The sequence below is a fragment of the Orycteropus afer genome, unplaced genomic scaffold (genome assembly GCF_000298275.1).
Source record: "Orycteropus afer afer isolate SDZICR_OR568_19922 unplaced genomic scaffold, OryAfe1.0 scaffold00054, whole genome shotgun sequence".
Lineage (NCBI taxonomy): Eukaryota > Metazoa > Chordata > Mammalia > Tubulidentata > Orycteropodidae > Orycteropus > Orycteropus afer.
The window spans coordinates 1,979,807-2,005,385 of record NW_006921641.1 but is presented as its reverse complement, the minus strand read 5'-3'; the positions used below and the strand labels follow the sequence as shown (position 1 = coordinate 2,005,385).

General features: G+C 40.4%; 1 protein-coding gene across 1 annotated transcript in view; it reads left to right on the top strand.

Moving 5' to 3' along the window:
• The window catches only part of LTBP1 (latent transforming growth factor beta binding protein 1), a 727,158-nt gene extending 702,633 nt beyond the window's left edge, over window positions 1–24,525 (top strand). The window contains exons 33-35 of the mRNA XM_007938788.1: window positions 17,664–17,786; window positions 23,163–23,312; window positions 24,344–24,525. Of these exons, the coding sequence (XP_007936979.1) occupies window positions 17,664–17,786; window positions 23,163–23,312; window positions 24,344–24,525 (455 nt within the window). The remainder of the gene's footprint in view (window positions 1–17,663; window positions 17,787–23,162; window positions 23,313–24,343) is intronic.
• Window positions 24,526–25,579: the final 1,054 nt, after the last annotated feature.

The following is a 25,579-nucleotide window of genomic DNA, read 5'->3' as shown; positions in this document are numbered from 1 at the left end:
GTTGATGCTTTTGAGTTGTGGTGCTGGCGAAGAATGCTGAAAGTACCATGGACTGCTAAAAGAACTAACAGATCTGTCCTGGAGGAAGTGCACCCGAAATGCTCCTTGGAAGAGAGACTGGCCAGACTTCATCTCACCTATTTTGGTCATGTTGTCAGAAGGGACCATTCCCTGGAGAAGGATGTCATTCTTGGTAGGGTGGAGAGTCGATGAAAGAGGGGGAGGCCTTCAACGAGATGAATTGACACAGTGGCTGTGATGATGGGCTCAAGTATAGCAGGGATTATGGAGCTGGCATGTGATCAGGCAGTGTTTCATTCTGCTATGCATGGGGTCGCTATGGGTTGGAAATGACTCTATGGCACCCAACAATAACAATTAAATGTAATTATTTTTAATTCCTTATCAGGTAGTTGCAATAGCATTTCTTCCTGTAGGAGATTTTCTGGCCTGGTGTTTTGGTCACTTTTTTGAGCCTTTTTTTTTTTTTTTTTTTTTTTTTTTGGGATATTCCTTCAGTGCAGCTTCAACTTTTTTTTTTGAGCCTTTTTTTTTTTTTTTTCTTTCTTTTTGGGATGTGTGTGTGTGCGTGCGCTTTGAAGTTATCTGCTGTTTCTTAGGCATTGCATTGTTTTTTTTATGTTGTATGTTGGCTTCCTTCACCCTGGTTTTTTGTTCCATTTTGTTTTAATATATCCAGTCAAAAGGGTGGGTGCTAGTTTTGTAGCACTCAGGCACTCACCACTTATCTTTGGGTGGATTTGGTAGCTTGGTGGGAGTGTGGACAGAAGTCTCTGATCACTAATTGTTCAGACACCTGAAAGCAGTCATCTGTCATCTGGCTGACATCTGTCATCCATCTGGTGGTGCTAGAGTGGGTAGTGGCACTCACCCAGTTAGTAGAGTGGCAGGTATGGTGGCTGGGTAAGATTACTGGCTTCCAACTGTTAGGAGAAGATAGAAAAAAGGAAAAAGGGGAGGAGAGGAAAAAGGTGGTGGTTATTGTTGTTGTTACGTGCCGTCAAGTCAGACCTGACTCTTAGCGACCTCTCCTTGGGTTTCCAAGGTGGTATCACTACAGAAGTAGATTGCCCAACCTTCCTTCTGAGGAGTGGCTGGTGGATTTGAATCACCAGACTTCTGGTTAGCAGTCAAGTGCCTCAGGCACTATGCTATCAGAGCTCCCAAGGAAAAAGGTACAAAGAGAAAAAAAAAGGGGGGGGTGGGGAAGAGGGGAGACCTAAGAAGATAAAAAGGAAAAAACAGGCGAGAATAAGAAGAAAAACCAAACATGGCACAGTACTGGCACAAGTTCTAGCCACCAAATCTGGCCATGGTTTGGTGGCACTTGCCATGGGAACATGCATCACTGAATACAGAGGGTCAGGAGTGACATTACTGAATGTGGAGTTGGTTGGGGGTGGGGTATTTACTCAACTGGATCAAGAAAAAGAAGGAAAATTTAAAACAAAAAGGTGGGAAAATAGGAAATAAAAAAGAAACAATGGGGTGGTGTGGATGAGGGTGTAAAGAAAAGGAAAAAAAAGGCACAAGTGTAGTAGTTAAGATTATAGGTCAACTGGGCTGGGCCTGGTTGAGTGGCTGGGCAGCTGGATATAGTTATTCCCCATGGTGAGACTGATAATTATCTCCATGGTGGAATCTACTGGAGCAGCTGAGTAGGTGCTTTAGGGATGTGGGTTGCTTCCAGTATCTAAAAAGCAACTTTGAGGAAGGTCTCTTAACTTTTTGTCACTCTTGAACCCTGCATGTAGCCAAGTGATTGTTCAATAGCCTGCCATGTCCTGCTGATCTTAGAACTTCTGCTGGATTTGAGTTAGTGGCCTGCCGTGTTGTTTGTTAACATTGGGACTATGCCTTTTTACTTATCAATCATGGGTTTGTCAGCCTCAGCAGCCAGCATCTGCCTGAGTGAAGAAAAGCCTCTAGCTTCAGTGGGCAGGGAACAGGAGGCAGAGCTGAAGCCCAAGTTTGAACGGCTTTCACCCAGCCTCTAGAGCCTGGCACATTGAATGCAGACTTATAACCTCCAAAATTGTAAGAGGATAAACTCCTATTTGTTCAGGCCATTCCATTTGTGATACATTACTGTCAGAGTGGCACTAGGTAACCAAAACAACACGTGTTAGCTGCCAAACACAGCTGCAGCAGGAATGCAAAGCTCACTCCGAGGGAGTGTTCACTGCCATCCATATAGGGGTGGGACTGTTGCTACTGACCATGGTGGGGAATGGACACCCATTGTCCAGGATTGCAAAAACAAAAGGAGGGGAGTGAAGAGGAAGAAAAAGAGAACAAAGAGGAGGACAATAATGGGGAGGAGAGGGAGAAATGGAAAAAAGGCACAGTACTGGCAGAAGGTGCAAGCCACCATTTGCAGCACTCACTTCACCAGAACGTAGACCTCTGACCAGGGAGGGGCAAGTGCTGCTAACCATGTAGGCAGCAGGGGGAGGGACTTCCACTCTTCAAGAGCCAAGAAACAAAAAGTAGAAGGACAAGGGAAGAGGAAGAAAATAAAAGGGGTGGGGATGGGATGCAGGGAAGAGCTAAGAAAGATAAAGAAGAAAATAAAAAGCAGTTTCAGACTGGCAGTGGGGCCAGTTTGAATAGCCGTTCGATCGGAGGGGTTAGGAGAGTACCAGGAATTTGTGCAAGGAAAGGAAGATGACATACCTCTCTGGTCACCTGATTACCAGTGTGGGTGTTGGTGCAGTCCTGTGCAAGTGGAGCTGATCATCTGGTTCATGCTTCAATTGGAAGGCTGATTGCAGTAATTCAGAATAGCCACACTGTGCTGGTTGGCAGTTTACTACTGGTCCTTGTTCACTATTTGTGTTCAGTCTTTTCTTCTCATTGGTATTTGATTTACTGCTTCATCCTTTCCTTTGAAATGCTGTGGGTTCCACGATTGACATCCATAACTGCTTCACTTGTTTTCTCAAGTCTTTGTTGTAGAGGGTCTGTATAGTGTATCTGACTAGTCCACCATCTTGGATCATCTTCCTGATGGCAGTCTTTCCTCATACCCTTAAGGTAAGTTGGAATGGAACAGAATGTTAAGAAGCAGTTAAAATATGTGCATTTTGTGGACCTTCCCTAGTCCCACCACCATCAAAAACAAACACACTTAAGGAAAGGCCTTTGTTTCAGTTTGCAGCTAAGGGTTGTTGGTAATACTCCATTCCCTCTGCTTTCCCAGATTCTTGCTGGAGGAGGACAGGGAGGGGGAGGGATATTTAACACTCATCACTGCTCTTAACTGGACAGGGCTTTTCATGGCAATCAGTTCCTCTTTTACCAAACCCCACTGCCATTGAGTCAATTCCAACTCATTAGTGACCCTACAGGACAGAGTAGAGCCACCCTATATGGTTTCCAAAGCTGTAAGTCTTTACTGAAGCAAACTGCCTCATTTTTCTCTAGCATAGTGGCTAGTGGTTTTGAACCACTGAGTTTTTGGTTAGTAGCCCAATGCTGTAACCACTATACCACTGAAGAAAGATATATTGGACTTGTGAAAAGGGGATATGTAAACAGGAATGAGTAACAGAAAAGCCAGGTACAAAAAGGAGAGAGAATGCACCAGAGGACAAATACAGATGAAGCTAAAATGCCAGGTTTTAAAAGCAACCTTGTCTTCACAGGTGAGTTAGAAAAAAAGAAAAGAAAAAAAAAAAAAAACAGGCAAGTGAGTCCCATTTTGGTTATGATCAGTGCAATCATTGAATAAAAACACCTTAGAAGAAAAGGAAACATGGTTTGTCTCAGAGTAAGGATGTTGTTGTTGTTGTTGTTATGTGCCGTCGAGTCGGCCCCGACTCATAGCGACCCCTCCTTGGGTTTCCGAGGCAGTATCACTACGGAAGTAGGATTGCCCAACCTTCCTTCCGAGGAGTGGCTGGTGGGTTTGAACTGCCAGCCGTCTGGTTAGCAGGCAAGTGTCTTAGCCACTATGCTACCAGAGTAACGATAGTTTCTTTAAAAAAAAAAAAAAAAAAACCCTGATAAAGGGGAAAACTTATTCCTCATTTCCTGCTAAACTGCTGAAGACAGAACTCTGATGGAGTGTCCTGGAACAAGCTGCAATTCCCAAACACCAATTCCCAGGAGTACTTGTGAGTCAGTGAGCAGTTGGAACGCCAGCTAGGGAGGACCAGCAGACATCTCTGGATTCCAAACAATAGCACTAACTCTGTTGTGAGCAGTAATTGAAGCTATTACAAAATTATTTATGTGTACATATGTTGTTGTTGTTGTTATGTGCCGTCGAGTCGGCCCCGACTCATAGCGACCCCTCCTTGGGTTTCCGAGGCAGTATCACTACGGAAGTAGGATTGCCCAACCTTCCTTCCGAGGAGTGGCTGTTGGGTTTGAACTGCTAGCCTTCTGGTTAGCAGTCAAGTGTTTTAGCCACTATGCTACCAGAGCTCCTTGTGTACATATATGTATATATATATATATATGTTGTTGTTGTCGTTGTTGTTATGTGCCGTCAAGTCGGACCCAACTCATTGTGACCCCTCCTTGGGTTTCCGAGGCAGTATCACTACCAAAGTAGGTTGCTCCATCTTCCTTCCAAGGAGTGGCCAGTGGGTTTGAACCACCAGCCTTCTGGTTAGCAGTCAAGTGCCTTAGGCACTATGCTACCAGAGCTCCTATGTGTGTGTGTGTGTGTGTATAATATATGTATGTATGTATGCATAAAATATATGTATGATTATATTGTGGTTAGTTTCCTTCCAGTTGATTCCTATTCATGGAAACCCCTATGTAGAATAGAACTGCTACATAGGGTTTTTAAAGCTGTGACCCTACAGAAGCAGATCACAGGCCTGTCTTCTAAGGTGCCTCCTGGTGGGTTCAAACCTCCAACCTTTCAGCTAGAAATAGGACGCTTACTCTTTGTGCCCCCAGGGACACCAGTTACTATATGTAAACAGTTTAATGTGAGGAATGTGTGAATAACAGATTACCAGTTGGTGACATGAGCGTTTCTGAAATTGTAGTTTATGAGCGGCTTGAACTTTGGAGTGTCAGTTTTATTCAGTGCTCATAGTAAACATTTAAACATAGTAAACTCATAAACATTTAAATTCTAGGAAGAGTATTTGGCTGACCATGCTCTGCTATATAAAATATTCTGACTAGAAAAGAAATGTCATTATTATTATAGTCTCACTAATGTACTATTAGAATCTTACTTACAGTCAATGTAGAGAAATTCAGAAATGCATGTAAAATAAATAGTATGGTCACAGAAAAGCAACACTTTTATTTTTAGTTAACAAATGTTCTAACTTATCTCAAAAATAAGGTCTTAGCAGTTTAAACTTTGTCCCTTAGATTATTCAGTTTTCTAGAAGCACTCTTACAGTGTTATCTTACACTAGAGGATTTGGTTTTCAGTGATAGTTTACTTTCACATATTTAAAATTTGCTACTGTTAAGATTTTTTTTCTCTCTTCAATGATGGGACTAGTTAAAATGTGCTCTAAAATGAATGAACTATGATGAGTGGAACTATGCAAAATCACTGTACATAATTGTTTAAAATGTTGTTCAATGTTTGAGGTCTTGAATTTAAATAATTTGGTCTTTACTTGGCTCCTACTTTATTGACCTAATAAGCCATCCATGAATGAAACAAAGCTGATGGTTGCCTAAGCCTCTTAATGCCAACTTCATGGCCAGAGAAGACAAGTCTGGCAGAGGAGGGGTGAAGGAAAGTTAGATTGAGAGAAGGGCATCTAGAAAAATGCTGAGAAAGCAACCAGCTTCTTATCTTGTGTTTTTCCAAATCTGGCAGGGAGCTGAAGCTGGGAAGGAAATTGTTTTGCTCAGCACATGTAGCTAATACCTTAAGTAAGAAATAAATGACCAGATTAGGTCATTGGGAGACTTCAGTACTCAGCAGACCTTCTTTATGCTTAACTTATATTCATTCAAGTCACAGTGGCTGGCAGAGCTGTTGTGAACAGTTGCGCTGGTTGTGAACTGCTCAATCCTAGATGGTACCATTCACACAATAATCTATGAGCCCTGCCAAGAAGAGCCAAAGAAATTGTTGCCAGAATTAGAAGCTACTGGGACTGTATTGGAGTGAGACAGATCCAGAAAGGAATATGAGAACAGGCAAACCATCTCAGATGAAGGTAAATAGCAATATATGAAGAAATCATAAAACAGAGTCAGGAATCCTAAAATAGTTCCAGCTTTTTGCTTTGCACAGGCATCTCATTTCCTGTAATTCATGATCACATCATCTGTGTTTAGTGTTATTTTAATACTACATTAATTACCTAGGATTTACTCTACAAACAATGATAATGGATACAGAGGGATATCTTTGTTATTCCATAACCTTTAAATCTACACTCCTGAACATTGATTAGTAGAGTTTTAAACAAATGTTACTACTTTCCACGCATTAAAAAAGGCAATATTAAAAGAATATACTTTAAATTATAATTCTCTTTACCCTTCTGAACCCAAAAGACAAAACCATTACTATTGAGTCAATTCTGATTCATAGCAACCCTACAGGACAGAATAGGACTACCCTATAGGGCTCCTTTCTTCACCTTTATGTTTTAATTAATTATTGACTTTAGAAAAATAGAAACATTTTATGTTAATAATTTATCCTTGACTTGACCTGTGGAATACCATTAAATTTCTCTGAACCTCAGCTCCCTCAGCAGAAAGATAAATAGGATGGTTAGAATATCCATTCTTAAACCGAAAAACCAAACCCATTGCCATCAAGTCAATTCTGACTCATAGTGACCCTAATTGACAGGGTAGAACTGCCTCATGGGGTTTCCAAGGCTGTAAATATTCAAAAAGAAGACTGCCTCATCTTTCTCCCACAGAGTGCCTGGTGGGTTCAAATTGCGTATTTTTCCCTTAGCAGCCAATTGCTTAACTTCTGCACTGTTCTTACAGTTAGTTAAATTCCATCGTTGCCAGCCTGAGAAGAGCTGAGATAGTACCACCTGAGCGGCTAAGAGCATCTTCTGGTGTTGATTACCTCACACTACAGCCACAAGTCTCACTGGCAAATTGTCTTCCAGAAATCATTGCCACCTTATAGTAAGAATGTTTTCTCTTTAGATACACCTAGAGTCAAATCATAGGATATTTAGTAAGAATGTTTTCTACTTAGAATCATGGAATATTTAAGCTAGGAAAGACTTTAGAGATCAATTTTTCTCATTTTGCCGATTAAAAGTAAAAAGATTAGATGAATTCAAGATTTAATATTGAATTCAAGATTTATAAATAAAATATGAATTCAAGACTTATAAAACACATTTCCCTCTCTATTTTTAAACAAACACCTAACTCCTATTTTTAAATAATTCCTAATTGAGTAATGCGAAAAATGAAATTAAAATAGAGAAAACAAAATGTGTTCCTTACGTGTAACATTTTTCCCCCCTAATTGTTCACTACTCAGATTGCCACTTCAGAATGATACTTAAAGAGCACCAGAGGGGGTGGGAAATGAAATGGTCTGTGTGTCCTGCCATTGAGAAATATGAATTATATTAGTTTAGAAAATGAACATCTTGAACTTTCCTCCTTTTTGCCTTTCTATTTAGTGTATTGCTCAGTCTTGTCTCTTATCAAATATTATAAGTTACCCCATTCCTAATTTCCTCCAAGATTGGCTGAATGCTAGACTTAAGGAGGTCTTTCCAAACTCTGGGCACTGAGAAAGGAGGCAAGTTTTCATGCAGTTCTTCCTAAGAAATTCTTAAGTTATCGTTATGTTAAGGTTTTCATGTGTGGCATAATTTAATACTGTTACAAGCATATAAATTTTGAATCCAGGTTTTAGAATGTGAAGGCACCCTCTGTTTTTTTGGCATTCTTACCCAACAAATCTCATTCTTCAGTCAGAGTCTGGCTAAATAAATAGCAATTTGATGGAAAATGCTGGGAGAGATGGAATTTAGAAGCATAGCATTAGGTAAAGGTTGGAGGTGGGGAGAACTTGATTGGTCTCTGGCCCATGGGTTTCCTTAGAGCATTAACTTTACAGGAGTCCCGCAAAATGCAAACGCTGCCAAAACTTTTGACTTCATTACTTCCCTGTCCTCGACAAGTACAATTTAATTGAACATTAAGCAATTTGATCTCTTTCACCTAATAAATCGAGCAAATTCAATAAACATAAATCCTGCTAATGATAGAGCTGACCCCGGTAGAGCTGAGCTCATCAGCATTCATAGTTATTACTCTCCTTGGAATTTTAATCACAGATGCTTATTGCCGAAGTAAGTACTCACCTGATGCTTGATATCTTCTTGGGAGTGTATTTAATCATTTTCTTCTCGGGGTTTCAGAGGGGCAGCTGCAGAATAGAAAGAACATGGTTTGCAGACAGACCAACCTAGGTTCAAATCCCTCACCTAACTTAGGGCACATTACACTCTAAACTCTAATTTTCTTCTGGAAAACAAAGGGAGTGGTTTGCAATTAATTCACAGAGTGGTTCTGAGATTTAAATGAAAATGTATGTGCAGAAGTACATAGTGTTGGGCACATAAACCAAAAACAAACGCACTGCCATGGAGTCAGATCTGACTCATAGCAACCCCTCCTTGAGTTTCCAAGGTGGTATCACTACAGAAGTAGATTACCCAACCTTCCTTCTGAGGAGTGGCTGGTAGGATTGAACTGCCAGCCTTCTGGTTAGCAGTCAAATGCCTTAGGCACTACGCCACCGGAGAGTTGTTGTTGTTGTTATGTGCCATCGAGTCAGACCCGACTCATAGCGACCCCTCCTTGGGTTTCCGATGTGGTATCACTATGGAAGTAGATTGCCCAACCTTCCTTCCGAGGAGTGGCTGGTGGGTTTGAGCTGCCAGCCTTAGGCACTGTGCTACCAGAGCTCCTACCACCAGAGCATAGGAGCTTGATAATAACTTTTCTCTTTTAAGCTTTCTTTAGCAGGGCTCTAACATGGTACTTTAGTTGCCTGAATGTTCTCTTAGCCGTTTTATGTGTTTGGTGTGAACAGTTAACACTCTTGGCTGGTCACAAAAGATCAGAGGTTCTAGTGCACCTAAAGGTGCCTTGATAAAAAGGTCTGGAGGTCTCCTTCCAAAAAATAAGCTATTGAAAACCCTGTGGAGCCCAGTTCTGCTCTGACACACATGGGGTCATCATGAGTCAGAATTGACTTGACAGCAACTGGTATAAATAGGTCTGTGACTCTCTCTAAGGAGCCCTAGTCACACAGTGGTTGAGCAATTCGCCGTTAAGTGAAAAGGTGGATGGTTCAAATCCATCAGCTACTTTGTGGGAAAAAGATGTAGCAATCTGCTTCTGCAAAGATTTACAACCTTGGAAACCCTGTGGGGCAGTTCTACTCTGTCCTGTAGGGTCACTGTGAATTGGCATCAACTTGATAGCCATTGGTTTGGTTTTGGTTTATGACTCTTTCTGAGCTACCACCTGTCCTTCACCTAGCTAATGTTCTCTTTATGTACCTTCACCTCTAAGGTGAAGACTTCCTTAACTTTTCCAGACTAACTTCAGTCATTACCTCTCTGTGGTTCAGATAAGCTGTCACACATGTCATAGTAGACTGTTAGATCCTTCCTCCTTCCCAAACCCCACCCTGCCCATAAGACTCTCAGTTTCTCATTGAATGAATGAATATTCAGTCAGTCATTCAACCACTGAGTGAAACAATTAATGTATTATTTTAAATCCTGCTAAGGATTTTTCAATAGATGAAGAAACTAAGGCTGTCCAGTCTGAGAAACTAAGAAGTGGAGAAGCCAGGGCTAGACCCCAAGTGTTTATACTCTAGGGCCTATCTCTTTTTAGTATATCAAATTTTACTGGTATCTCAAAACCAGAAAAGTGTCAGTATCAAGAAAGCAGGGCTCCTGCCCTTTGATCAGCAACTGTCTGTAAGAGTCTATTCTCTAAGAAAGAACATGAGGGATCAGACATTCAGCAGATGTCTAATTCCATAGGGTAATTGCAATACCAACAGAGTCCTCTCTCTCTCTCCTTCCTTTCTCTGTCATCAGTTCTGGGGGATATTCTGTAAATGGTTAGTGTCTTTCTAATTCCATAGCTTTTGCTAATTCCAATCAAAGAAAAGTGCCTGTTCTAATGCTGGTTCAGTAAACACTGGGGTAATTGTTCATTCCATTCTCCCTGTCTCCTCCTCCACTTACTGTGTGTGTGTGTGTTCCAACATCATTGATTGATAATACATATTTAAACCTGTAAGGAAGACCCCTGCTCTAGAAATCTGCCTTTTCAGAAATATCTAAGTAAAATACGATGCTTTTTTTTTATTTAGCGCAACAGAATTGTCCTTGTTTCTCTTATGTTGGAAATGATGCAATTCAAACATTAAAGCACTGGATTTCTAGTCCTGATGTGCAGAGAACAAAATGTAGATTCTTCACCATTTCTAAAAGCAGCTGAATTCAATCTGTCTCTGCCAGTACTAAAACTTCACCTCCGGGTTTCCTCACATGCCAGAGTGGCATGATGACATGTGACTGTCCAGACCAGCCCTGCAGATGTGTCTGTCATCAAGAATGGGGATTTCCTGCCAAGATATAATAATATGCTTCCCATTGCCACTGACAGCAGGGGCCCCAGACCCACTGACTCCAGGGGAGAAGTTTTTAACTTTTTTTTCCATTGTAAAATGAAAATCAAAGCAACACCATCTGTCATATGAATCTTCCATGCCAGGGAAATTAGTGTGATCAATGGCCTGCATCTTGTTCAGACCACTTAGAGATGGTGTCCCACACCATCCCACGTGTATGTGTAATTGCTTTGATCAAGAGCTAAACATTTGTGTTTGGGGAGGTGGCAGATGCATTGGGGCGGGGAGAAGACTTTGAGGTGTGAATATTTCCATTTCCTACTCATTGACTACTCATGTTTGGCTAGATCCTGGGCAGACACATTCTATGGAGTCTCTGTAATCATATTTGTTCACAAAGTACAACATCAAGGACAAGCTCTCTTAAGCACAGCTATTCCTCTGTACAACTGGGTACTTAATTGTTGTTCATATATATAAGTAAAGGATTGTTTTAGAGAAGGAAAAAGACTCCAGAGACAGAAAAGTACATGTTCATGCCCTTGCATTGAGTGGGATGAATCATCAGCCAGAGATGTTCATGGTTCATGTGGGAAATTATAGAAATAAGTTCAGGGATTTGCTTTTCTTGGGATCTGTATCCATCTACCAACTACAGTTCACCCCCTTTCTCCCTCTCCTCCCACCCAAACTGGAACCTAGCACTGATCTAGCTGTAGTAATAACCAATGCTAGCCACCTCCAGGCTGGATTTCATGAGTTCTAGATGTGGTCTGGGATACTCAAGAGGCCCAGCACATGCTGGACCGTGCATACACCAAGATCCTGAAGAGGACGTCTGGCCCTAAGACTCAGTAGAATATTTTGTGATTTTCTAGCTGCTCCCCTGCAAGATGGTGAAATACTAGAGAGCTTTGCCTTTTCACTTCTGTAAACCTACTCTATACTCATTGCTAATTGATTCAGTCAAATACTAAGATCAAACTAAGATGATCATTAAATACTGAATGCCCTCCCCCGTACGTTCAGTTCTGTCAGTCTGGTTTTAAAATGTGCTATTGCTCATACATTATCACTGTCTGATCAAGTAATGGAATTTGCCAACATAGTCAGTAATTTTATGCCTTGTTATTTGAGATTATTTCCGTGAAGACTTCTTTCTCTGTTGAATGAGGTCAAGTTTTTCCTCCATCTATTTAACAGTTCCAGATAGTCCTAAAACAAAATCTAAAAACACCTAGGCACTGCTCTTTCATTGCTCTTAATCTATTCACAATTCCTTGCCCATTGATAGCAGCCTTTTGCTTTGTTAACATTAAAATTTATAATAATCATTCATTGTAATACTTTCTTTGAGAATCCTCGTTTATCTTCAGATATTCATTACAAACTTAGTGATTTCACATATGAGAAGAAATTATAACTTCCATTTGCATAGAAATAGGTCCCTGGGTGGCGCAAACAGTTTACTCTCAGCTGCTAACCTGAAGGCTGGTGGGTCAGATCCCCTCAGCAGTGCTGTGAAAGATCTGCATCTATAAATATTACAGCCAAAAAAACCCTATAGAGCAGTTCCACTGTGTAACACACAGGGTTGCCAGGAGTCTGAACTGACTCAGCAACGATGAGTTTAATTTTCTGTTTGTTCGTTTCCATAGTGTTTCACAACTATGAACAGTTCCACATCATCTCATTGTTTATATTTTAATAACCCAGAGGCAGGCAAAGCGGGAATTATCATCCCTGTGTGACAGATGAGGAAACTGAGGCTTGCTCAGAATTGCTAAACTGCAAAGTAAGTGGTGCAATCGGGACTTGAGCCCAGACTTCTGCCTCTAAAACCCACGTTCTGTCCATTATCCTGCACTCACTTTACCCTTGACCCTGTCCAAGAGTCAGAGCAGATATGCATGATGCAGGGAGCAGTGTGGATGGATCAGGACAGACTCATCCATGCTGCCAAAAGTATAACTCAAAATACAAGTCCTGATGATGATGAGACTGTAGTACATCTTCCCATACAAAAGAGAGGACGATTTAATGCAGAAATCATGTTTGATAACTGACCAAAGTCTTGATGTTTGGAATGTTAATGTATAAGAGAAAGTGAAGCAACAAAGGACAGTAAGTTTGAGAATCTTCAGAGAAATATGTATGGGGGGAAAGAAAGGAGGCAAAAAGATGTGATCAGTCTCAGAGGTATCACCCTCCCATTACTTTCCACTGACCCCTTCATAACCTGGGCAAGTCAGAGCCTGCCTTAGGAGCTACTTGATAGTCTCCAAGCACAACTAACAATTTCCTCTCTTGATATTCTTTTTTTTTTAAATAAAAAAATTTCTCTGCAAGAGAAATCCTCCTCATCTGCTTTGTTTCAGTTGAAGGACAGCCCTTCCCATGAAGCTGTACAGGGATGAGAACATGATGCTCTTCACACTCACCTCACAGTCAGGTTCCTCCTCTTGTATTACCAGGTGACGAGAGCTTGGAGAGGAGAGGTATCTCATTTTCTGGGTAGGGGAGGCATGATTCAGGAGACAGCATAGGCTTGAGGGCCAGACAGCCCTGGTTAAGCCCAACTCTGTTGGCTGGCAGCCCTGGGACTTCGAATCTCAACGAGGGGACAGTCATGTGTCAGATAAGAGCATGCTCAGCTATCTTTAGATTTCATTTAACAAAATACATGCATGAGTTAATTTATTTTTAATGCCCATGCTTGATCAGAACTATTGTTTGGGTATGATATAATTGAACAATCTCCCTTTCGGACATACCAAATGTATATAAAAAGTCATGAGAGAAAAATGGTCTCAGCCCTTGAAACTTGTAAACATTTCAGCGATCTCTGCTCTCACAGGGAGATCCTAAATTATTCTTTTCAGACTTTAAACAGAACTGACAACCATGTGGGCTCTCCTTGTTTGAAGTTGTCTTTTTTTTCAAGTCAAGAATCTTTTTCCAGGTTCAGCTGTTTCCTTAATGAAATTAATATTTCTTATGGAATAGTTTCATGCAAAAGTGCTGGGATGTCTGGAGTCTGTCTGTTGTTCCTCTGATGCTTCTACACAAAGAGAATTTTAGTCAGGGGCAACTAGAGTCCTAACTTGTCCAGATGTTCAAGGTCTTTTCTGGCCTTACAGTTACTTTGGGCAGTTCTAGGAGGGAATGTGTGTATGCATGCCCATCTGTGTATGTATATACACCCACACACAGGCATACCTTAAGCCCTTCACCTCTCAAATAATTTTAATTAGAAGGAGATGAAAGGAACCCTTTAGAAAGTTTACATGACTGCCTTAGTGCTTTTCTTTAGTTTTCTCCTTTACAAAAGGAAACAAAATTGAGGGAACTCCCCTAATCTGCAATTGAGGCAGGTGTAGCTGATACCTTGTGGAACAGTACTGTGAGTATATATCCAGGCCCTGAGCCTGCAGGCCTCCCTTCAGCTCCTTGTCCTGGTATAGCTGTTGAGTTGTAGGGAGCCCCACAATTTACATCAACTGCTACGTGAATCCTTGGGTATTCAGAACGTAGAGCTATCCTTTCTAAAGTTTTCTTCTCTAAACCTTCTAAATAATCTTGCCCTTAAATGCAGACAAGAGCCTAGGACCATGAAATTCATTGAAAGCTCAGCCACCCCATGCCAAATGGAGGACCAAGGTGCCATGGGCTAATGGGTTCTGTAATGAAGTCTGAAGAGAGGTCAGATGGCCATGGGGCTGACTTAACATGGCCTGGGTATATGGCTTAGGGAAGTGGTAACTGAAGATACATAGTGGGGGTGTAGAGGAATAAGGATGAGAATTTCAAAGGAGCTGCCATACTTGCAGGAGAGGGAGAAGCTAGAAAGTGCCCTCTGGAGTTTCATTGCTATTGTTGGTAGGTGCCACTGAGTTGGCTTCTACGGATAGTGACCCTATGTACAATAGAAAGAAATATTGCCTGGTCCTGCACCATCCTGATATTGTAGCCACTGTTTCAATCCACATCATCTTCCTTGCTGACCTTCTACCTTACTAAACATGTTGTCCTTCTCCAGGGAATGGTCCCTTCTGACAGCATAACCAAAGTAGGTGAGATGGAGTCTGGCCATTCTGCTTTCAAGGAGCAGTCCAGCTGCACTTCTTCCAGGACAGATTTGTTTGTTCTGGCCGTCCGTGATACTTTCAGTATTCTTCACCAACACCAGGATTCAAAGGCATCAGCTCTTCTTTAGTCTTCTTTATTCATTGTCTAGCTTTCACATGCATATGTGACGATTGAAAATACCATGGCTTGGGTTAGGCGCACCTTAGTCTTCAAAGGGACTTAGCACTCACTACAAGAGGTCTTGTGCAGCTAATTTTCTCAGTGCAATGCGATGTCTGATTTCCTGACTACTGCTTCCATGGGTGTTGACTGTGGATCCAAGTGAAATGAAATCCCTGACAACTTCATTCTTTTCTTCATTTATCATGATGTTGTTTATTGATACAGTTGTGAGGATTTTCATTTTCTTTATGTTGAGATGTAATCCATACTGAAGACTATAGTCTTTGATCTTCATCAGTAAATGCTTCAAGTCATCTTCACTTTCAGCAAGCAAGGTTGCTAATCCAATCCTGATGCCACATTCTTCATACAGTCCAGCTTCTCGTATTATTTGCTCAGCATACAGATTGAATAATTAGTATGGTGAAAAGATACAGCCATGACATACACCCTTCGTGATTTTAAACCTTGAAGTATTCTCTTGTTCTTTTCAAATGACCAGTGTCTTGGTCTGTGTACAGGTTCCTCATGAGCACCATTAAGTGTTCTGGAATTCTCATTCTTTGCAATGTTATCCATAATTTATTGTGATCCACATGGTGAAATGCTTTCACATAGTCAGTAAGATACAGGTAAACATTTTCCTGGTGTTCCTTACCTTCAGCCAAGATCCATATGACATCAGCAATGATATCCCTCATTACACACCCTCTTCTGAATCTGGCTTAAATTTCTGGCAATTTCCTGTCCATATACTGCCTCAACCGTTTTTTAATTATCTTCAACAAAATTTTACTTGCATGAGACAGTATTAATGATATTGTTCGATAATTTCTAAATTCTGTTGGATCATCTTTCTTTGGAATGGGCATAAATATGGATCTCTTCCAGTTGGTTGGCCAAGTAGTTGTCTTCCACATTTCTTGGCATAGACCAGTAAGTGCCTCCAGCACTGCATCCATTTCTTGAAACATCTCAATGGGTATTCTATCAATTCCAAGAGCCTTGTTTTTTGCCAATGCCTTCATTGCAGCTTTGACTTTGTCCTTTAATACTATTGCTTCTGGATCATACACTGCCTCCTGAAGTGGTTACATGTTGACCGATTCTTTTTGGTACAGTAACTCTGTATATTCCTTCCATCATCTATCGATGCTTGCTGCACTGTTCAGTATTTTGCCCGTAGAATCTTTTGGTGTAGTGCCTAAGGCATTTGACTGCAAACCAGAAGACTGGCGGTTCAAAGCCACTAGCCACTCCTTGAAAGGAAGATTGGGAAATCTACTTCCATAGTGATACTGCCTTGGAAACCCAAGGAGGGGTCACTATGAGTTGGATCCGACTTGACAGTAATGAGTTTGGTTTTTAGAATCTTTCAATATTGTAACTCAAGGCTTGAATTTTTTCCTCAGTTTGCTCAGCTTGAGAAATGCTGGGCATGTTCTTTTTTGGTTTTCTAACTCCAGGTCTCTGCACATTTCCTTATAATACTTTATTTCATCTTCTGGAGCTGCCCTTTGAAATCTTCTGTTCACTTCTTTCATTTCATCATTATCTTCCATTCATTTTAGCTACTCTCCATTCAAGAGCAAGGAGCTCTGGTGGTGCAGTCCTTAGGCATTTGACTGCTAACCTGAAGGCTGGAGGTTCAAACTCACCAGCCACTCCTCAGAAGGAAAGTTGGGCAATCAACTTCCGTAGTTACACTGCCTCAGAAACCCAAGGAGGGGTCGCTGTGAGTCGGACCCAACTCCATGGCAATGAGTTTGGGTTTTTTTTTTTTTTTTTGGTATTCAAGAGCAAGTCTCAGATTCTCTTCTTACATCCATTTTGATCTTATCTTCTTTTCATGTCTTTTTAATGACCTTTTGCTTTCTTTGTGTGTGATACTCTTCACAGCTCATCTGGTCTTCAGTCATTAGTGTCCAGTGCATTAAATCTAAGGTTGTAATTGTTTATTAGAACAGTGCCAGACACAGAGTAAGCATTATATGACTGCTAGCTATTATTATTATTGCTACCACTGCTATACATTTGTTATTACTATGATCATCAGCAGCAGTATTACTATAATGCTAATCATAAGGATTGAATCTTGAGTAATAGAGCTAAAATAGTGGCCAATAAATTCAATCAGGGTAACTAGCAGCATCCTCACTTGGTTGTCTCATTATTGGGTCATCAGCAGAGCATGTTCTTACCTCTAACGAGTTGTCATTGAGTTGACCCCAGCTCATGACAATGTGATGTGTGTCAGAGTAGAACTGCTCCCCATAGAGTTTTTAGTGGCTGATTTTTTTGGAACTAGATCACCAAGACTTTCAAGGATTCTCTGGGTGGAGTAAACCTCCAACCTTAGTTGGCAGCCAAGTACATAAACTGTTTGTACCACCTGGGTGCATTCCCTTTTGTTTCTAGTGAATGACTACTCTATGCCTTTAAGATGTTTCTGATGATAACACTGGGGGAGTTTGGAGAGTGCCATTCTTCTAGAAAGTGCAAAGTACTCTCTGATGGCTCATTTCTTCAGTTCCTTGCTATTCTGGATGTGTTCTACCAACTATTCAGCTACTATGTTTGGTCTTCAATTTAGAATCTTAATTATGCTCTATAGAGTTCATTGTATGTGGATGTATGGAGTTCCCATGCAACATATTTAGACCTGTGAGGTGTGGGCATTGGTGTGTGTGACCTGTGGTGGGACTGATAGATTCCGGTGTTCTGGGTCATGAGTAGATGCTTCTGGGTGCAAGCATACTGTAATGGTATCTCATGTGGCCTGTTGTTTCCTTACTAGATGACTATGCCCAACTGTGTAACATTCCTGTCATGGGACACCGACGGCCGTATGGACGGGATGCTTTGGTTGACTTCAGTGAACAGTATGCTCCAGAAGCTGATCCCTACTTCATTCAGGACCGTGAGCAAAACTTTTTAGTTACTTTGAAACTAAATTGTGGTTATGGATGAGCCAGGGGTCCTCAAAACATGGTCCCTGGATGTTGGTTAGAAATCCACATTTTGGGGCACCACCCCAGACCTATTGAATCAGAAACTTTCAGGTGGGACCCAACAATCTGTTTTTCAAGCACTTGAGAATTCTTATGTACAGTCAAGTTTGAGAATCACTGGATTAGATTATTGGTCTTGTTGGTAGGGGCACTGATATGTTTACTTTCCTTAAAAGTCAAGAAAATGTCATCTATATGAAACCAAATTGTTAACAGCTACTTTAAAACAAAGATGAGAATGTAAGGAGCAGGGAAACTAGATTAATGGAAATGAAACAACAGGTACAGAAATGAGAATGTACACACATTGTGAAGAAAGTAACCAATGTCACTGAACAACTTGTGTAGGAACCTAATATAAGCCTTCACCAAAAACACAGTAAAATATTATTATTTTTTAAAAAAAGTCAAGAAAATTATCTCATTGTTAGAATTTCCATAGTAAAATTATTTATTTATACACCAAGTGGTGGTCTTATTTGAGGGCCAGAGTTTTCTTTAGAGCATAGCTATACTGTAGCCACATTTCAGACAATGAAATGACAAATGTTCACTATGCTGAGTTGATCTTTACAAGTGTTATTTTTTTATTTTTTATTTTTTTGAGTAGAAGGTCACAAAATGGCTCTCTTGGTCAGAAATTAATTTTTAGAATACACTTGTGAGGGGATTTATTAAGTAAGAATCACATGTGCCAGCTTTTCCTGGACTCGTGAACAGAACTTTCATAGGGGAGGTGGTGTGTGCCTGTGCAAATCTATTCTTACTCAGAAAGTCAGTGTTTCACAGTATAAAGTCAAAGTGTCCTAAGTGAGAAAGCCAACCAGCACACAAGCTCAGTGTTTCCATAGAGGCATCAGAGCTTGTAAATGCAGATGAATTATTTGAAGTCTGAAAAACGGAACTGTGCAGAAGGAAATATTAGTAAGTTGTTGTCTCACTTCAAGAGCAGGAAGAGGGAAGAGCAGATTCTAGGAGCCTCCGTATCCTTCAGAAGGGCCCTCCTGACATGCGTCAACAGCCCCACATTTATGAGACAGACAAGAAGCCCTGCCAACCAAGGACTTTGGGTTAGAACATTGGAGATGCTAGCTTACAAGATACAGTAGAGCTTTTTTTATTTCTTTGGATCCTGTTGCCTGTACACAAAACAAAGTAGCCACAGCCTGGTTCATAAGCCTGGTGGTTGCATTTGGGAGCTACCCAAGTTCTGAGTTGTTGTTAGCTGCCATCGGGTCAGCTCCTCACTCACGGTGACCCCCTGCACAACAGAATGAAACACTGCCTGGTACTGAGCCATCTCTTTGATGGGTGGCAGATTGGACCATTGTGCTCTGTACAGTTTTCATTGGCTGACTGTTCAGAAGTTGATGTCCTGGCCTTTCTTGCTAGTTTGTCTTAGTCTGGAAGCTTCACTGAAACTTGTTTCACATCATAGCACCATGCAAGCCTCCACTGAGAGATGGGTGGTAGCTGTGCTTTGAAGTGTGTTGGTCAGAAATCAACCCTGGATCTCCTGCATGGGAGGAGAGAATTCTACCACTGAACGATTAGAGCTTTTTCTTCCTTCCCTTCCCCTTTCCTCTTCCCTTGCCTTTTCCTTCCTTCCCTTCCTCCTTTTATCCCTCTCTCCCTCCATGTCTGCCTCTCTGCCTCCCTTTTGTTTTTCAGAGAATGCAGTGCATTGATTATGTAACAGAATCAAGAATGATTTTAAATTTGCATATAAACAACATTCTCTTAATCTCATCCAGGTTGATTAACACACATCTGTGTAACCCTCACCCAGCTCAAGAACATTCCCAGTATCCAGAGGACCCCTGGTACCCTCTCCTAGTGCCCACCCAAGGGTAACCCCATCCTGATTTCTAACACCATGGATTTATAGCACTATTTCCTTTAACCAACAAAGCATCGCCATAATCATGTACTACTTTATGCAGTATGCATACATGCACTGATAACTGTAATACTATATGCTGTGGTATGGGCACCTCTCTGTGTATATGTTATACATTAATAAACACTTACTAAAAAAAAATTGGGGGAGGAAGATGGGAAGGTAGGGAGAAGTTGAAACTTCTTTAAGAAGTTTTTTCTTTAAGATTGAAAGAAAGCCCACTTCTCATAAATCCAGAAATAGTAGGTTAAGTCTGTATTGCAACTCTGACACAATCCATCCCATGGCTTGTGTAGCCTCTATGGCAGTATAGTTCTGATTCCAGGAATGTCAAAGTTGAAATACTCTGGCTTCTGTATCTTCTTTTAATGCTAACATTGCTTTGAAGCTTTTTTTTTTTAAATTCACTACAAATATTAAGAAATAAACATATTAGTGTCATATTAATTTCCTATTTAGCAATATAATTAGTTGAGAAGTAGTCTCAAGACCTCCTGCTCTGACTAGGTAGTGGCCTTCAAATTTCTTACAAGTTCAGAGAAATGGCTCCCCTTCTCAGCCAGTTTGCTGACCAACAGCAGCAGGGGCTTTCTGCCATGCTGAAGGGATGATCTTTTGGGGTAAATAGAAACACATAGAAGAGACTGCAGTTTCTCTTCCCCTTTATGGTTCACCCTCTCCTGCCATCTTATTTTCTTAAGAGAGCTGAGCTGATGGCTGGTGGTACCTTTACTTAGAGCAGTATTTCTGAAACTGGAATGTTCTCATACAGGAGTTGGCAAACCTTATGTAAAGGACGAGATAGTACAATGTCTAGGCCTTATAGTTCATATAATATCTGTCACAACTACTCAACTTGGTCTTAGTGGCAGGAAAGCAGCAATAGACAGTAAGTCTGTAAATGAGTGTGGCTGTGTTCCAATAAAACTGTATTTACAAAAAGTGGGCAGGAAGCCTGAGTTAGACCAGGAGCTATAGTTGGCTGACTGCCATCCTAAAGTCCTAAAGAAGGATTCTTAGGAAACTACATGATGTAGGAGTTTCAAATTTTAATTTCATGTTTTGATTTCTGTAATAACAAAATGAAATGATTTTACTAGTTTTAAAGACAAAATTATTTTTCCGTGATACCTGGCATTTGAAAGCATTTTCGTAGATTAAGATTTTATTTTCTTAAGTCGTATTTCCCAAACTGGCTTTGGAGACCTGCTGACATTTCCTTGATGATTTATAGTATTTCTTTATTTTCCATTTAAAAAGGGCCTATCCATACCTTACTTAATCTTGAAAATCACTGAATTGGAACAGAAAAACCAAAAAAAAAAAAAAACCCTCAATGCCATCAAGTTGATTCCAACTCACAGTGACCCTATAGGACAGAGTATAACTGCCTCATAGGGTTCCCGAGACTGTAAAACTATAAATCTTTGTGGAAGCAGACTGCCTCATCTTTCTCCCACATAGCTGCTGGTAGGTTCGAACTGCCAACAGTTTGATTACTTTGCCTTCAGAGCTCCTTATTGGAACTTAAGACCCTGCATGAGCAATGATATGTTGCTGCCCCCTGCAGTTCCAATGGAGAATTACTTCAAAGGCCAGATATGTGGAGAGTTTTAATGGTGCTTTGATTTTTCTTTTTTAAGAGAGCTAATAAAATGGTAGGAGCCCTGGTAGCACAGTGCCTAAGGCACTTGACTGCTAACCAGAAGGCTGGTGGTTCAAACCCATCAGCTACTCCTCGGAAGGAAGGTTGAGCAATCTACTTCCATAGTGATACTGCCTCGGAAACCCAAGGAGGGGTCGCTATGAATCAGGTCTGACTTGATGGCACATAACAACAACAACAATAAAATGGTGGGCTTGGGGTGGGTGGAGATAAGAGACAACATCAGTAGTGTGTTTGGGTCATCATGGATTTATATTTACAACTTTTCTCTCTAGAACTAGAGGTAAACACTTGTGATACCTGCTTAAGTTGTTTTTATATTGCTAAAACTTTAGAAACTCTAGTTATGAGTCAGTTTAAACATATCTAAACTATTTTTTGAAAAAATAGTTTAGATATGTTTATTTCCTTTAAAAAGACTTTCAGTTGTACATTTCTCATTTATCAGGATACTTTGGGTCCCCTTTACTGCCTTTATGCTTTGATCTCCTGAGCATTTCATAAGGCTCATCCCAAAGCCAGAACAAATAGACTTCATATCACTGCCAGCCTGGCTTTCTCTGGTCTTGAGAGCTCCACCTGAAAAAGCACGGCCACAAGCTGCCATGGATCTTCTTAGCAAACGCCTACCAACCTCTGATCATGAAATCCATTGACTCAGCCCTGAATGATTTTCTGTTACTTGCCATACTTAGAACTCAGGGAATTGGAACTTTAACGATGAAACCTTTTAGTAATTAAGAACAAAAACAAAAGCCATGCTTAGTGTCCCATATTATGTAATTTTAATATAGAGCATTGGAATTTAAGAAGTGGTGTTGATTTGTGTAGCATCTGTGAACTTCTGGATGTATTTCAGCTTCATGTCATATACAGGGAGCAGTGGTGGTTCAGCGGTAGGCTTCTCACTTTTCCATGTGGGAGACCTGGGTTCTACTCCCAGCCAGTGCACCTCTTGCACAGCTTCTACCCCTCTGTCAGTGCTGCATTGCATGTTGCTGTGACGCTGAACAGGAGCTCTGGTGGTGTAGTACCTAAGACATCTGACTGCTAACCAAAGGCTGGCAGTTCAAACCCATCAGCCACTCCTCAGAGGGAAGATTGGACAATTTGCTTCTGTAGAGATACCACCTCAGAAACGTAAGGAGGGGTCGCTATGAGTCAAATTGACCTGACGGCAGTGAGTTTGGGTTTTTTGGATGATGCTGAACAGGTTTCAGTGGTATTTCCAGACTAAGACAGACTACAAAGAAAGGTCTTAAGGTCTATTTCTGAAAAATCAGCCAGTGAAAACCCTGTGGATCATAATGATCTGATCCTGTTTTTTATGGGAGTGCCATGAATCGAGGGCCTACTCCCAGCAGGTAACACCACCAGTAACAATGTTATATATATAGATATTATAAGTATTAATTTAAATTTTAGTGCCAACTTTAAGTTCTCAGAATATGTCTGTATGATGATAGATAACCTTAAGAACTATATCCACCTATCCAGTGCCATCAAGTTGATTCCAACTCACAGCAACCCTCTTTGGGTTTCCAAGGCTGTAAATCTTTACAGAAATGGATTGTCTCATCTTCCTCCCATGGAGCAGCTGGTGGGTTTGAGCCACTGACCTTTTGGTTAACAGCTGAGCTTATTATATAGTTTTAAAAATTATATCAGAAGTCTAAGGGTTGAGATTTTCTAATTTGGCTCCTGTCCTTTTCTTTCCAGGTTATTTGAATAGCTTTGAGGAGTTACAGGCTGAGGAATGTGGTATCCTCAATGGGTGTGAGAATGGCCGCTGTGTGAGAGTGCAGGAGGGTTATACCTGTGATTGCTTCGATGGCTATCACTTGGATATGGCCAAGATGACTTGTGTCGGTAAGAATAGTATGGAAAACTATTCTTGAGATCCTTTGTGGGCATAGCTCACTCAATGAATTGAGTACTTTTAAATACAGTTAATATCTCATTTATTCATATATTGTTAAATATGGAGGAAAGGCCAAAATGTCCCAGGGAATTATTTTGATGCCTTTAAATTCGGCTTTTGACTACGTAGTAAATAATAATTTCCCTGAGTACTTGACATGGTATTCTTTTTGGGTAAAATTCTTACTAAGAATATCTGTCACATTGCCTGCCCTTGTACTTTTAATAGAAAGTTAAATATATTTAATTGTCTCCCTGTGACTCAGTGCTGTCTTTCAGAGCCTGTTGGCCTCACTGTTAAAAGGCCCTTGACTTAAGCTTTCTTTTCAAAATTGTTTTTCAATGTTTTGTGGCTCTTCTGCTCCCTCTTGTAGCAGTCCCTGTACCCACTACAGTATTGTAAATTTTAATCCGTGTTCTACATAACAAGGTCTAGAAAAGAGATGACCTTGGTCATTACAGGTATTTTAAGTGAGTAAATGTGTGAAGGATTCTCTTGTGGAAAGAAACGCATGAAGATGTGTGTGAGCATCTAGTGAGGCTGCTTTAAGGGCTCTCTGCTTACTTTTTGGATTCTGAGTTGTATTCCTCTTGACAAATCTAATGTTTTTTGTTTGGTTGGTTGGTTTTATTCTGTTTTTTTATCTATGATTGATTGAGAGAAATCTAGAACTCTCTTGAGATTTGGCTATAAAATGACAAGTTGACAAATTAAATGTTGATGTTATGCTAGACAACAGGAAGGAAAGTCTAGAATCTCCCTGATAATGTACCCTTTTAAGACCTAAAAGGTCTTCTTTACCTAGCATATGATCAAAACAGACAATAATGGGAAAGACTGTGCCATTTGGGTGGGGGGTACAGGGAATGGCCTTCAGTGTTGAGGCCAGATGCCTTGATGCCTCAGATGAGCTGTAGGTTACATATCCTCCCAGGGTGGTATTAAAGCCATTTACCTGCATGGCTTGACTTTATTGCAGATGTGAATGAGTGCGATGAGTTGAACAACCGGATGTCTCTCTGCAAGAATGCCAAGTGCATTAACACAGAAGGTTCCTACAAGTGTTTGTGTCTGCCAGGCTTCGTACCTTCTGACAAGCCAAACTACTGCACCCCGTTGAATACCACCGTGAATTTAGAAAAAGACAGTGATCTGGAGTAAAAGAGAATCTACATAACCTAAGCCCATATACTCTGCACTGTGTAAAGGAAAAGGGAGAATTGTATTATACTTGAGACTTTGCACCTAACCCTGAACGTTGGAAATATGGAAACAGCATGGAGTTATGCATCCTTAGAAGAAAAGGAGAGGAGTCAGTATGAGCCTGATTGGTGTGGCAGACCAAATGGACATTTCTCTGAAAAACCAGTATATATAGTCTGTTCATATGTAAAATTCAGTGGAAATGAGGGGGAACAGTGCTGTTATTTTAAACAGAAGGTTGTATTATTATGTTGTTTTGGGTTTTTTGTTTTTTTTTGTTTTTTTTTGTTTTTTTTTTTTACTATTGCTTGATTAAATTTGGCATTTAAATAGTGGTGGAAATATTTTATATAATTTTCATAATTTTGGTTGTGCAGTTCCTTGGCTACTAGGTTGTTGTTGTTTTTTTTTTTTTCCTTCAGATTAAAAAAATCTTAAGTGCAAAGTCTTTGATAAAATATTGTTAAGCTGTATTATAAGTATCGTTACACAGGGTTGTGCCATTTCTGGTCTGGAACATTTTAAAAATTGTAATTGTCTGTCCTGTGGAGCAGGCAGTGATTTTGTTTCAAAATTTTTATACACATTTGAGAAAAAGTATTTTATATTTACAGTGTGTTGTCTGATTCTAATGTCCGTTCTTAGGCAAGCTGCTAGCAGGCATCAATTGGATCCCTTTCCTACATTGAAATGGAAGAACTAGAGAGCTTACATTAGTATAATGTGTAAAGTAAGCCAAATTTTTTTTTACAAAACTCAGTGACCCCCAATATATTTACCATTGTATGTTAAAACAAAATAAATCACCATTTTTTAGAAAAACATTTCTACTTGAGAGTAATTGTCAATGAGTACATGTGTACAAATTGTGTCATCCCCCCATCCCCCCATACCTTTATCTTTACCTAATGGTCCTCCATTAATATAGGGTCTTTACAAGTCAATTATTTAATTTCTTAGATACATATCACAGGAAGAATGAATAATAAGTTACAGTCCCAGCTTACTTAAT